This window comes from Nilaparvata lugens, chromosome 13, assembly GCF_014356525.2.
Source record: "Nilaparvata lugens isolate BPH chromosome 13, ASM1435652v1, whole genome shotgun sequence".
NCBI lineage: Eukaryota > Metazoa > Arthropoda > Insecta > Hemiptera > Delphacidae > Nilaparvata > Nilaparvata lugens.
The window spans coordinates 10737574-10752976 of NC_052516.1; the positions used below are offsets into that span (position 1 = coordinate 10737574).

General features: G+C 33.4%; 2 protein-coding genes across 3 annotated transcripts; one reads left to right on the forward strand and one right to left on the reverse strand.

The window, feature by feature from the left end:
- Positions 1–1881: 1881 nt before the first annotated feature.
- LOC120354013 (succinate--CoA ligase [ADP-forming] subunit beta, mitochondrial-like) lies at positions 1882–6973 on the reverse strand. Its single transcript, XM_039439817.1, has 3 exons — positions 6808–6973; positions 5071–5339; positions 1882–2074 (listed from the first exon to the last, which is right to left on the reverse strand). Exons 1-3 carry the CDS (start codon positions 6871–6873, stop codon positions 1897–1899), a joined length of 513 nt encoding a protein of 170 aa, XP_039295751.1. The 5' UTR covers positions 6874–6973; the 3' UTR covers positions 1882–1896.
- Positions 6974–7235: 262 nt separating this feature from the next.
- Positions 7236–12892, forward strand: LOC120354015 (coatomer subunit zeta-1-like). 2 transcript variants are annotated; one of them, XR_005572768.1, is made up of 3 exons: positions 7236–7397; positions 10457–11873; positions 11918–12110. XR_005572768.1 is itself a non-coding variant. In XM_039439821.1 (2 exons), the coding sequence occupies exon 2, from the start codon at positions 10479–10481 to the stop codon at positions 11013–11015; it is 537 nt and encodes a 178-aa protein (XP_039295755.1). In that variant the 5' UTR covers positions 7236–7397; positions 10457–10478; the 3' UTR covers positions 11016–12892. The 2 variants fall into 2 exon arrangements, 1 of the variants encoding a protein (XP_039295755.1); XM_039439821.1 differs by having other exon boundaries at positions 10457–12892.
- Positions 12893–15403: the final 2511 nt, after the last annotated feature.

Below are 15403 nucleotides of genomic sequence, written 5' to 3' on the forward strand. Positions count from 1 at the left end.
GTCTCGGTCATGAGCTTCGTTTGGTGTTAATGTTTCTATTTGGTTATAAGTATGAAATTTATTCAATGGTAGGCTACTAGTAGTTCTGTGAACAGTATACCTCACGCAGTATTCTCATCAACAAGTACCTGATTGAAACTATAGACCCTTATGGAAATACAGCAATAGACTGGCTTCTCCACTCATCTGTGTAATCACTTGTCAGCTGATTTATGATGAATAATTCTATAGTCTGATTTTTACTCTAATATTGGCGTAGAAAGGAAGCTCCATTTTCCTTTTATATTATCCTTGAAATGCAAAATTTCCAAAAACCTTGTATATACGTCGACGCGCAATTTAAAAAGGAACATACTTGTCAAATTTCATGAAAATCTATTACCGCGTTTCGCCGTAAATGCACAACATATAAACATTCAAACATTAAGAGAAATGCCAAACCGTCGACTTGAATCTTAGACCTCACTTCGCTCGGTCAATTATAACTTTGGACTATTTACGATGTTGCGATCAATATTCTATTTTCTATACAAAACAAAATAATTTCCTTTCTTCCAACAGCAAGTTTAAATACATACTTCGGCCTTGATAAGAACAAAAAATTTGAGAAATAGACGAATAATAATAATATATGATTTACTTTGGATAAAATACTCAGTTCGAGATCATAGCATACAATAATATCCACTTATTTGTAAACAGTTTGAGATCATAAACTTAACAGAAGAAGCAACTTTTCTACATTGTATTCATGTTTTGAATAGAGAAAAGAGAATACAACAATTAACTTTTTACTGCAACTAATTAGGACTTGCTTACATTTCTTAACAGTAAACAAGTCATTGTAAGCAAGGTCAACACTCAACTCGTATTCAACATTTTTAACAATGTAGCCTTTTACTCTTTTACTTTGAATTCCTCTCATGGTTTCTCACTCCTGAATGAAATCCTCCTTGTCTGATTCCAGACTGAAATCATAATTCACGATCTCAATACAATAATTCTCGCTATGATGAACTTCTAAAAAACGAAATCCGATATCTATCGAATAACAATTTGGATTTTTCTACTATTTATTACCTGTTACCTCTGTAGGTAATGAATGGTAGACAAGGATAGCAATACCATTGCTAATCAAATTCTGCCATTATAACGTGGACCTCACTATGAAACAGGAGGTACCTACTTTCTTTTCTTTTAAATATTGAATGACTGTAGTGAGGTCCACGTTATAATGGCAGTATTTGATTATCAATGATATTGCTAACCTTGTCTATCATTCAACAAAGCGGTAAGCGCTATATCATTCTCACTTTGCTCTGTTGCCAGACCGTCTTCTAACAATGTAGATTAATAATAAGGAAACAAAACATTTCATCTTAATTGTGAAAATTCATTTTGAAATTATTGAAAAATATAATTTATTGCTTAATAAAATATAATTGATTATTTGAAACGAGAATGAACAGTTAATATTACATCAATAAACCTGTATCAGCTACCGTCTATAGAAGGCATTGACAAGACAGATGATCGGCAACGTTGTACTTCTATCTTTCTCCACTGCCATTATTTATTCATTTATTTTTTATCCACAATCACAAATCAAAATTAAAATATGATTGGACATACAGGCATAGCCCAAAACTGTCTTCTCCCAAATTTTTACAAATAAAAGTTTCAAAAAAGAATGAGGTTAGATTTCACTTTTCACTTTAAAAAGTCCAATTTACACTTCAAAACTAATGACTAAACTAAAAATTTCAAATTTTGATATTTAAAAACTAATTAACAACAAAAATATTTCACTCAAATCTCTACAAATTTGAAATTTTTGAGTAATTTTACAAAATTATAACGTGGACCTCACTATAATATAGTTATATTTTATTCATTTTATTCTTGACTCACAGCAAACGCTCGCTCCATCATGACAGCGAAATAGTACTCTTTGCGCGGGAATTTGCGCTCGGCTACCATGACAGAGTTACAGATTCGGCCCTTGGCTCCGGTCTGCTTTGTGATAAGGAAGTCACCTATCATCTGACCAGCGAATTCTTCGGCTTCTTCTGGTCTGAAAAAAGACAAAATAATAAGTCTGTTATACCATAGAGAAACAATAGCGTAAGTAGATATCCCATGGTATAAGGCGTTTATGCCACAACTTTTACTGTTATCTCAAGCCGATTACTATCTATTATTGTCGATTTTTACTGGGTAAGAGTGTATGAACGGCACATTATTGATTGATTGATTGAGTACTTCATTTATCATTGATTACAATATATACTGGCTTATACACTTATATACAATAGCTTACAATACAGCAACATTATAGATGAATTTACATAATATAGACTAAGAAAATAATTATTGAACTGTATATGATATGAAAAAGTAATTTGTAATATAATAACTATAGATAATTATATTGTTATGCATCTTCATAAATTGGCGGAGCTTTGGACATTATGAGAGACTACCAGCGTCATAAAGCTTCACAGGAGAGAACTACGTAGACTATCAGCTTGAGATAACATTAAAAGTTGCGACATAAACGCCCTATACCATGGGATATCTACTTATGCTATTGTTTCTCTATGGTATATTATACAATGTGTACGTTATGTATACAGTAAATTGTTCCAGTTCCAATCGTAAATTGTTCAATCACGTGACTAGTGCAAAATGTTCCCATGGAACGCCATTTCAAAATCGTTGGTTCAAGCTTTTGGCGCGCACTTATTAAGTTGATTTACACTAAACTGTGTCATTCACTATTGCTGCATGAATGAAGAAAGGCTGTTCTACAAACTTACCGTCTAAAAAAGTGTGCATTTCTTTCATTCCATTACTCTCAAATTTTCTATAGAGAAAAATTCATTTAACAAATGGTTATCAAACATCATTTTGTTGGTTATGTATTCTATGGCTATGCTATGGTAAACAAACAAGCTAACAGCGCATGCGCAGAGAAGCAAGCAGACTACAATTCAATCGACCAATGTGAGTTCTGATAGTTTGAACTGTATAGGTGCGTACAGACTGTCGCTCTGCTCCGCAACCGAACGTCACTCCAGCAGAGCGATTGATGATCGACCGGCGAGCAACAGTGGTTCGACCGGGGAACGCGAGAAGATCTAACATCTTCCGTAACGTTCATGATGGGTGCGTGGGCGGAGCGACTGTGGTTCGATTGTGGTACGAGGGCGGTACGATGGAGGAGCGTGCTCGGTGCGGGTTGGAAGCGCGAATATGTGTAAGCAGCTTAACAATTTACCAAGCTTCAACTGTGGGGCAGGAACTTGGAACTGGAACTGGTTTCTGGTACAGAATCTGTCAAAACTTTTCCCATGGAACGAGGAACTTTTTACCTTGTGAATCGGACAATTTACCACATTCTATGTACCCAGAACGGGCTCAATGAAATTCAAGTCCTACATTTCAAATAATTTCTCTTCTGATTCATGACATTGATCGATTGGGAAATTAAATCTCGTATAATTGTTTTGTATCGGATAACATGAGATTAAAATCCCAAGAATTTCAAACATTTCAAGAATTGTGAAGTTACAATAACGGAAACCAATTAACGCCTAATCAAAGTTCACGTTTTATCTGAAATATTATCGTTGTTTCTAGACTATTTTAAATTTGGACTTCACCATTTCTGCATGATTCAGGAAATGGAATTGGCTATAAAAAAGTCATAAAATAGCTCATAAAAGTGACGATAAGCAGTCATAGACTCTCCCCATCAACGATTAAACAAGTAAATACGATTTGTGTCTTAAACTGATAAAAACACTAAACAGGAAAAGTATTGAAATGCGCAGACAGAAAACACTAATGGCCAGTTCCCGAGCTCGAGATTTAGTTAAGTTCTAGACTTTAAACAGCTGGAGTCAGAAAATTGGCTTTCCAAAACGGGGCGTAGTCGCAGTTTTTATTTTCTCATTTCTATAATTGGAAACGTTTTTCCTTGACGAAATTAAACATTTCTAAATAATTCAAAACAGCTGAAACTTTACACTACTTTCTCTTCATTTTATTTTGTTTTCAATTTTCTAGTTTTTTGAAATTTAATTCAAACGTGACTTTGACAATGACTACGACTACGCCCCGTTTCGGAAAGCCAATTTTCTTACTCCAGCTGTTTAAAGTCTAGAACTTAGCCAAATCCCGAGCTCAGAAACCGGCCCTTAGAGATTAAAGCCTGCATCGATTACATCAGGTTATACAAGTGTGTAATTAAACATAAATTAATAGATGCAATACCCTATAGCATAGAGGGAGTTTTAGCTGTTGTGGTGAATGAACTCGGTTGATATAAACTTTATAGCTTACGAGTGTGTTGTTAACAATTCCTTAACCTTCCGGTATAGTCGCGCCCTACCCAATCACACGAGCAGTCACGTGTTGTATTTTGTACAACATCCAATTTTACAAGTGTTATGACTGTAATCTGTTTACTGTCAAAACATATTAATTAATTGTATAAATACTTTTTCTATCTTCTTGGATTATTTCACGCCTATGAACATTTGTATGATTACCATTTCAAAGCCCAATAAGGTATATCGAGCAAAGGCATCAATTCTGTGTTATTGGTTCGTTTACAGTCCCCGTATACAGTCTTTCCCTATCTTATGCACAGTGCGACCTATGCACTGTCGCGACTAAATGGCACCTTAAGACTGAACCATTGCTCGGTTGATACTGCAACTCAGTGGAGTGATGGGGAGAAAGTTTTGGAATGCATAGGTGACTCATTCACTGACACCACCCCATCCAATAGTTTTGTGCAGCAAAAAACTGACTTTTTACTTTTTATAACAGCGCGACTGTCGGAAGGTTAATACCTCACGCCTTTTTTTATGTTCTGAATTTTTTTGTAATGTTCTATTCTGACTTTTGAGTGTGAATTTTATCTTCGGATATATTCTGACGAGTCAAATACTGCCAAGTATTGCTTGATTTTTTGGGGTTTTTTTACAAGAATAAATCTAAACTAAACTAAAACTTTGGTTTAGGAGCTCGCTACGTTCGGTCAAATTATTCAATACTCACGTGAAGACCATCCTGACACCGCCCTTAAGTCCACCCTTGAAGGCGCCCTTGCCACGCCCTCCAGCCAGCACCTGGGCCTTGAGAACGATGTCCTTTACATTTAGCTTCTTGGCAATCTCCTTGGCTTCCGCTTTGCTCTTGGCCACTCCGAAGTTGGGAACCGGAATTCCGGCTTCCTTCAGTAAAGTGTAGCTCACATGTTCCTGAACGTTGAGGTTGCGGGTTTGCTGACCGTTTTGAGAAGGTGCCGGGGTGGTGGCTCCAAGTAACTGTGAAAAAAGTGAATAATAAAACTGTAAATAAACACAAAAAGTGTAAAATAAAACTGTAAATAAAGAGACAAAGAAGTGAATAAAACTATAGAATGAAACTATAGAATGAAGCCTCCTTCAGTAGTGTAGGGGTTTTCTGACCATTTTGCAAAGGTGCAGGGGTGGTAGCTCCAAGTAACTGTGAAAAAAGTGGATAATAAAACTGTAAATAAATACAAAAAGTGTAAAATAAAACTGTAAATAAAGAGACAAAGAAGTGAATAAAACTATAGAATAAAGCCTCCTTTAGTAGTGTAAGAGTTTTCTGACCGTTTTGCAAAGGTGCAGGGGTGGTGGGTCCAAGTAACTGTGAAAAATACACAAAACCTGTATAATAAAACTGTAAAATGAAGCTGCCTTCAGAAGGATGGTTTCAATTGAATGAGAAAATGAATGAAAAGTTTTTGGGAGAGGGAGAAGTTGAGAAGAAGACAGGAGTGGTTGGAGGAGAAGAGGAAGAAGGAGAGGATGAAGGGAGAGAGGATGAAGGAAGAAAGGATAAAGGGAGAGATGGCGAAGGAAGACAGGATGAAGGAAAGAATAATGATGAATCACTGGCTTGCCACTGCCTTCTATATAGGATGTCTGATACCGGTGTAGCTGATGTAGTATTAACTGTTCATTCTTGTTCAAAATAATCAATTGCATTTTATTTGTCAGCGTCAATTTATTAGTTTCTACAGCTGTAGAAAGCCACCATTCCTGGTGTCCCAGCTTGATTTACTTACGGACACCACTGTGTCCAGTCTTAAGTTCTCAATTAGTCCAGCATTTAGTTCTAACAATATAGTGAGTAGTGGCTACTTATTAAATCAAGATTTACATAACTTATCAATAAGTTTTAGAAATAGAGGAAAACCTTATTAAATGATCTTTCAAGTGGAAAAAATGTCTATTATAGGCATGTATGTTATCTTTCATAATGGTCAAGTAGATTATATTTTACAAGTAACTCAAAAATTTGAACATTACACTTGAAAGAGATGTAAATGAGGAAACTTATTGTGTTGCATTAAACGGTTTCAACTTGTGTTTGAATCATTGCAGTAATGCTATGATAACAAACTCATGTTTGTTCAGGATAATTAGTCTATCAAAGATACAAAGGGCAAACCAATATTAATTCTTAAACAAATAAGAGCCCAATATCGATCAATATAACCTCTATGAAGGTGAACACAATTTGTATTTGTTTGGAAAAAGGAGCCAAAATATAATGAAATAAGCATGCACGATTGTTGGATGATTATTGCTGAAGTCAACAATTGATTGACAGTGCGTTTTTTATGGAATGATTGGCAATAATTGGTAAATGATTGCTTGATTCCCAAATTAGCACACAGAACAGCTGATTAGGTTACATAGAGCAGACAAGTTTAGACTGAACAAAATAGCTTAAAATAGGCAAACATATAAGATTTATTACCTTCACACAGTTCCTTTTAGCTAAGTTCTCGATAAGAGGAACACTCCTAGCCAAAATCGTTGCCATATCGGTTGCCTGACAGTATAATTTGACGAATTTGAAGTAAAAGTAGGACCCCTTTCCAAACCACCCAAGCAAGGTCTTCTGCTGTTCTGCTGGCTTGATATCATTTGAAATTATCCAAGTGGTGCTTCATCATGACTAATGTGATCAAGATGGCATAGCAAACATATGGAATAGATCAACAATCAATTATCGAAATCGAAAATGTTAATTAAAAATATTGAAAGAAATACAAACAATTTTTTTCACATAAAATTGCGTGAAATAGACTGGAAATATTTCGCATCAACAATTAACTACTATCGACTGTCGAATTTTAATTGATAACTCTTAGTTCGATACTTTCTATTGATTCAACTATCGATATCAACACACAGCTGTCATAATTCCACGTATGAATTTAAAATTAATGTATTTCACCAATTTATCTACAAATTCATAGATATTCGTATCGTTTAGAGCCCTAATCTGTAGAGGAACAACTCTTCTCTATTTAGAGACATTGCGTTTGCAGTTCACATCTGAAAATCAGGTAATTATTTGTGTTTTTCCAAATCCTAACCTATAAATCCAGTATTTAGTATTTCATGTCCATTATGTGGTTACAAGACCACAACGACACATAAAAATGAATAAAGAAAGAAAGGTAATAGCTAGTCACAATAATAGAAAGTTAAAAATACAAACTCACCTGCGTGTTGTCCAATATTGAGAACTCACTGATGGAATACAATGGGTTCTCCACCAGCAATCCCCTCAGTGCGCCCTGAAATTGCCTGGTTGACAGGTCTCTTGCTGCTATTGGCAGTTTGTTGAAGAGTCTCGCAGACAGGTGGGCAAAGCCATTTCATGTCCTGCTCAGCCTCTGGGTACTTGCACACACACCGATTTTAGACGGCCGGGTTTTTTACCGGCCGTCCAAATTCAAATAGTGGCGCGCAGGCGAGAACGGGACCTGGCACACACGCCGACCGCTGATCGGCGCCGGTAAAATGCCGACGAGGAGTCGGCCACTGCCACTGCGTATCACCGGTGCCGGCGAGCGGCGATACAGTGGCGCCCGTGAGTAAATACAGGCTTGCACACACACCGATTTTTCTCCGACCGTCCTTGCCAGTTCTCGCTACACCATGATCATCCTCCATTCCAGTCGACTGCTCTGCTCTTTTGATAGTGCGAGGGTGACATAGATAATGATATCCTTATATCGTTAGTGGAAGCAAGACCTGTGTTGTGGGATAAGACTTAGGAAACATTTAAAGACCGAAGACCAACCAGGGATACATGGAAAGAAGTTTGCTGCACTCTCAAATATGATTTTGAGGATCCAGAGGATACAGAAAAAAATGCATTTGGTCAGTAGTTTCCTTTATTTTACATTTTATTCGTCATAATTACTTTTTACTATTCATATTTCTAGAATATTAAACAACAACCTGAAACAGGGTATCTTCCCAGACGGTTTTAAAATAGCTAGAGTCTTTCCACTTTACAAAAATGGTGTCAAATCTCGAAATAATAACTATAGACCCATTTCCCTTTTAAGCATCTTTCCAAAACATAGAAGCCATAATTCATTCCAATTACCAATAATTTATTATCAAATAAAGATCCCGTAATCTGCACTTAGTGTGTGGAAATAGAAACATCCGGTATGTAAAAAATCGGCCGTCCAAATATCGGTGTGTATGCAAGTAGCCGTTAAAATTTTGCTACCGATAAAGAATCGGTGTGTGTGCAAGTAGCCTCTGGTACGGTACGTCCAATCTATGGCTCCCTCTTGTATTGTAGGCATGAAAACTCTGCCTGGTGGCAAGCTTACCAACATTCGCATGTGTAGCCTACTGCAAAGTGTAAAAAATAGAGAGTACAAATACCGTAAGGATCCTCTCTCCGACAAAGAGAGGACGACAATAAGCCAGTCTGTCACAGATCACAGATGACCCGAAAAGCTTTCTTCTGTATGCACAGCACACGTCAAACATTAGCAGATTCACCCCAGAGAACCAGGTCATATAATCAGTGATATAATATGATGATTGATTGAGTACTTTATTTATGTAGATTACAATATATACTGGCTTATACACTTATATACAATAGCTTACAATACAGCAAAATTATAGATGAATTTACATAATATAGACTAGGAAAATAACTATAGAACTGTATATGATATGAAAAAGCAATTTGTAATATAATAACTATAGATAATAATCATATTGTAATGCATCTACATAAATTGGCGGAGCTTTGGACATATCAATGTCCATTCTTTGGGAAGAATAATAAAAATATCCTCCCCACTAACTCTCTACCAAATATGATGAATCTGATAGATAGATATGATGCTCTGATAGAAAGCGAAGAAGCACACCTTAAGGTTGTGCAAAGACTAAAAATAAACTTTCTACTGGTGATATTTTTCAAAGTTTTTCTATTTGTATACTATCAAGCTATCAAAATGAAAAAGTTTTTTCAGGAATTTTTTTTTCCGATCATTACTTTTTGAGATATGAGTGCCTAAAGATTAAATTTTTGGGACAGAACATTTCAAGTTCGGTAAAAGATGAATCTATGAGATTTAGAGGATAGATTCTTCATGGTATTGTTGATCTAGTAAAACAAAATTTTCTGAAAATATCAATTTTCAAGGTAGTTATTCAAATTACTAAAAATGACCGAAAATAACTTGAAGTTATTACTAAAGAAAATAACTTAAAACAACTAAATAAAATAACTTAAAACAACTAAAGAAAATAACTTATAGTTGAGTTATTTTCGGTCATTTTTAGTAAATTGAATAACTTCTCAAAAATTGATTTTTTCAGAAAAGTTTTGTTTTACTAGATTAAAAATACCATGAAGAATCCATCCTCTAGATCTCATGGTTTTATCTTTCACCGAACTTGAAATGTTCTGTCCAAAAAATTCGAACTTCAGGCGCTCATATCTCATAAAGTAATGACCAGAAAAAAAATTCCTGAGAAAACTTTTTCATTTTGATAGCTTGATAGTAGGCTATACAAATCAAAAAACTTGGAAAAATATCACGAGTAGAAAGTTTATTTTCAGCCTTTGCTCAGCCTTAAAAATCTGGTGTGGAGCACTCGCACAAGTTTCCTTGCCGAGTTTTCGGAAACATAATTTAAAATTGATCAGCTGACGAGATCAATTCTGCTATCTATTCCAGTGGATGGTTTTATGGGACTACCATGAGCTACCATAGTTACCATGGGACTACCAATTTGTAGAACACTACCTCTCAGCCCTCTAATTATAAGAAAACCACCCTACTCAGCCTACTGCATACATAGGCCTACTCTAAATGGCAATTCCACGACAGCTTCCTGTCTAGGGTCAAGCCAATTAGAGTGACGTTTCAATTGCAATTCTTGTTTTATCATGGTTATTTGATACAAGTTAATCAATCCTTTTTGTGTAGTTGAGAAGTTGATATTGTGGTAATTATTAATATTGAATGAAAAAGACTAAGAAATTGTCTAATTTATCACTAATTTTGACACTAAGAAATTGTCAAAAAATCACTGATAAATCACTGATTTTAATCAATCCTTGTTCATTTTCAGAGAATAACCCACTCAAAAATGGAAGGATCACTCTTGGAACCTACTCTTTACACCGTGAAAGGCATGCTAATCTTGGACAATGATGGACACCGCATTTTGGCTAAGTACTACGATCCGGCAATCTTTCCCACCGCAAAAGAGCAGAAAACATTTGAGAAGAACCTGTTCAACAAAACTCATCGAGCAAACGCTGAAATCATCATGCTAGATGGTTTGACCTGTGTGTACAGGTCCAACGTAGATTTGTTTTTCTATGTTATGGGTAGTTGTCACGAAAACGAGCTGATCCTAATGAGTGTTCTCCAGTGTCTCTACGAATCTATCAGTCAGATTCTGCGCAAAAACGTGGAGAAACGGGTTGTAATGGAAAATCTTGACATAGTTATGCTGGCTATGGACGAGATTTGTGACGGAGGGATAATTCTGGAGGCTGATTCACAGTCGGTCGTTCAACGGGTCGCACTGAGAACGGACGATATCCCTCTAGGAGAGCAGACCGTCGCACAGGTCTTCCAGTCCGCGAAGGAACAACTGAAGTGGTCGCTGCTTAAATGAGAAACAATGGAGACCTTGAGTCTCTTTAATATTTTCGATGACACACCGTCATAAACTGTGAAACAAGTGAGTGTAGTATTCAAAAAGTACCTAAAGACAGATTCAATAGAGATGTTAACATTGATTGAGGTCCTTATGTATCTGATTCAATACATGGTGAGGTTTATAATGAATATATTCAAATGTGTATCTGACTGATTCAATAGTGGGGTTTACAATTGTGATATTGAGGTCCTAACATTGATTGAGGTCCTTATGTATCTGATTCAATAAATGGTGAGGTTTACAATGAATATATTCAAATGTATATATAATTGATTCAATAGTGAAGTTTACAATGGATAGGGTATATTCCAATGTAGTTCACAAATTGTAAAAGCGAGTGTATTATTCAAAAGGTTTGACCGATTCAACAGTAGCCCAAGGTTCACAATTATTGATATATTCAAATGTGGTTCACAAATTTTAAAAGCCAGTGTAGTATCCAAAAGTATCTGACTGATTCAATAGTGGGGGTTCAAAATTGTGATATATTCCAATTTAGTTCACAAATTGTAAAAGCGAGTGAAGTATTCAAAAGTTTAGACCAATTCAATAGTGAGGTTCACAATTGATATATTCAAATATATTTCACAAATTGTTAAAACCAGTGTAGTATTCAAAAGTTTACACCGATTTAATAGTGGGGTTTACAATGGATAGATTTGAAGGTACATTATAGATTGTCATAAACTGATAAAGTGATTGTAGTATTCAAAAAGTATGAGACAGATTTAATAGTGGGGATTGCAGTGGATTGATCTAGAGGTGGCCTTCATTATAAACTTTTAATAATGTTAGAAAGATATTCAAAATAAGGTATACATTTAATAGATAATATTTTGAAAGATATTCAAAATAAGGTATACATTTAATAGATAATATTTTCATATTAATTTGTTAAATTCAACACTGTACTTAGAGTTGCTTATAATAATGTTTAAATAAAAACACTTCAATCACATGGCCTACTTTTGAACAAATTAATAAAAACAATATAAAAACTTGTAGTGCCCTTTATTTTTTTTAAAACTTTAAAATAGTTCAACAACTAGTCTCGACCCTAACTTCAACATTTCAACTTGAAAATGACCTAATTTAGGGTCAAAACTATTTTTGTTGAACTATTTTATTTTTTTCAAAAATAAAGGGTACTACACGATTTTTATATTGTTTTTATTAATTTGTTCAAATAATTATGATATTTTTAATCAGGTCTGGAGTAAGATATTTCAGGTCGAACCTGATCAATTTCAGTGCCTCTGACTTGACCTAACGACTGTTTTTAGGCAGCCGGGACTGACGTCTTAACGTGTCCATCCGAAAACTAATATTAATATTGCTTAAATGATATAACACAATCCATTCTCTTGTTCCTATTTAAATGGTTTAAAGCTGCGTTTACACCAAATTTATTAACAAAATGTTAATAACTGTTAGGTTATTAACATTTTGTTAATAACTTAATCTTTATAGATTCTATTAGATTGAACGGAACTTGACAAACACATATGATCATCATATGTATGATAAGTTATGTTCAATCTAATAGAATCTATGAGGATTAAGTTATTAACATTTTGTTAATAACTTTGGTGTAAACGCAGCTTTATACAGAATTTGAGTTTTAAATCTCTTCATATCATTGTAAGATGGATTGAAACTAGAGTATTGCAGGAATAAAACAAGGAGAACAAGGTAAAATGTTATTGAACAATTTATAAAATATTGAAATAATTCTAAAGTTTGAAACCAGTGTTGAATTTAACATAGGTACATCAATATGTGTAACTTACAGTATATTATTATGGTGCATTTCTATGCATGGTTCAATAATTTTAGATTTCTGTTTTAGATTAACTAAAGACAACTCTCATGCGCTCTGATATGAGATAATTAACTTGTCATAAATATTATTATAAATATTTCACAAATTTTTGCTGTTGCTTAGATATCCCATCAATAATTCTATTTATTATGGTGCATTTCTATGCATGGTTCAATAATCTAAAATTACTGTTGTAGATATTTCTGAAGATAACTCTCATGCGTTCTGATATGAGATAATTAACTTGTCATAAATAGCTTATTATCAAAAATATTTCACAAATTTCTGCTGTTAATAGATGCTTAGATATCCCATCAATAATTCTATTTATTATGGTGCATTTCTATGCATGGTTCAATAATCTAAAATTACTGTTGTAGATATTTCTGAAGATAACTCTCATACACTCTGATATGAGATAATTAACTTGTCATAAATAGCTTATTATCAAAAATATTTCACAAATTTCTGCTGTTAATAGATGCTTAGATATCCCATCAATAATTATATTTATTATGGTGCATTTCTATGCATGGTTCAATAATCTAAAATTACTGTTGTAGATATTCTGAAGATAACTCTCATACACTCTGATATGAGATAATTAACTTGTCATGAATAGCTTATTATCAAAAATATTTCACAAATTTCTGCTGTTAATAGATGCTTAGATATCCCATCAATAATTCTATTTATTATGGTGCATTTCTATGCATGGTTCAATAATCTAAAATTACTGTTGTAGATATTTCTGAAGATATAACTCTTATACACTCTGATATGAGATAATTAACTTGTCATAAATAGCTTATTATCAAAAATATTTCACAAATTTCTGCTGTTAATAGATGCTTAGATATCCCATCAATAATTCTATTTTTTATTATAAATAGATTAATATAGCATTCCTACAATTTTATGTAAAACTATAACTCTTGCTATTGGTGGTTACTTGAATCCATGGTGAATTCATTGATTAAATCATGAACTGAATGAATTACAAAATATTCCATGGATGAATCTTAAACTATTCCTTTACTGGATGTCAAATTAGAACTCTTTGAATAAATAAATCAATCCAGGTTACATTTATTTAAAGTCTTATTCAATGTCTTTTGTACATAGCTTCATTGGTAAAATATCCTGCTATTTGTATTGAAGATACAGATATTCTTTCTGGCTATGAATATATAGGATATTATTATATACACTATATTGGAATTGATGTTCCCCAATTACTAAGTATTCATAATTATTGTCTATGAATAAAGGGCTAGAAAATAAGGTTTATCAAAGTTATTCACTGTAGATACTGTTCAATTTTCAAATTTATTGTCTATAAATACAGGGATACACAAATTAAATTTATCAATACAATTTGCTGTAAATACACTTGAATTTCCAAATATATTGCTTAAGAATGTATGGTTTTAAGAAGTTACTCCAAAACTATATGTGAATTTAATTGTATTTGAATACGAGGCTTCGTTTTCCAAAAGTTTAATCATGAATATCTAACATTTTGGGCTTCTATAAATGTCTAAAGAAATATATCAATGTATAATGCACATTCATCTCAAAATTTTTGACTAAGCATACATGATTTTTTAGGTAAATAAAATTCTCACTTTTGAATCATCTACATTTTTAATATTTATTTATTTGTGGACAGAATCACAAATCATAATATGAATATGATAAGGAAGGAACAACAGGCTTGGCCCAAATCTATTCCATTCCCAAATTTTGATAAATTAATAAATGTCCAAAAAATAGGTTATGTTTCTACTGTAAAACGTTCAAGTTCAATTTTCGTCCAAAAATATATAAAATAAATAAATATATTATTGAATAAATCTACATAATTTTCAAGGTAAATTCTCACTTTTGAATCATTTTGCCTTTTGAGCTGAAATAAATACTTAGCATTCACTGAATGTACATCTCACTTTTCAAATAATCTGCAATCAATATAAGTTTATTTATTTATACAAATAGATACATCAATCATTTTTTGTTGGATCAAAATGATGTAACAATCCTCTGTATCACTAAATGTTGATGATTATATTTATTATAATATTATTATGCTGTGAAAACGTTATCAAAATATAGATGTTTTGATAGTTTGAATTTGTTATTTGTATTTTTTCCATTTCACACAGATAATATGCCCTGTTTTATGTTTTTCATACAATCACATAGTGGTCACCATTCATGATCTCTAGGACATTTCATTGTTAAACGTTAAATGAATTGACGTAAATTACGTAATTAAATGAAAAACGTAAATTTGTTACTTGGTTTTTTCATTTCACATAGATAAATAATATGCCCTGTTTTTATGTTTTTCATTCAATCACACAGTGGTCACACCATTGATGATCTCCAGGACATTTCATTGATAAACGTAATGGAATGATGAATTGCATCAATTGTTGTAGTGTTGCTTTTACTACGGCTTCAAATAGTTTCAGAAACTACTCAGCAATTGAACTCCAAAACTTCTCTCAAACTATCA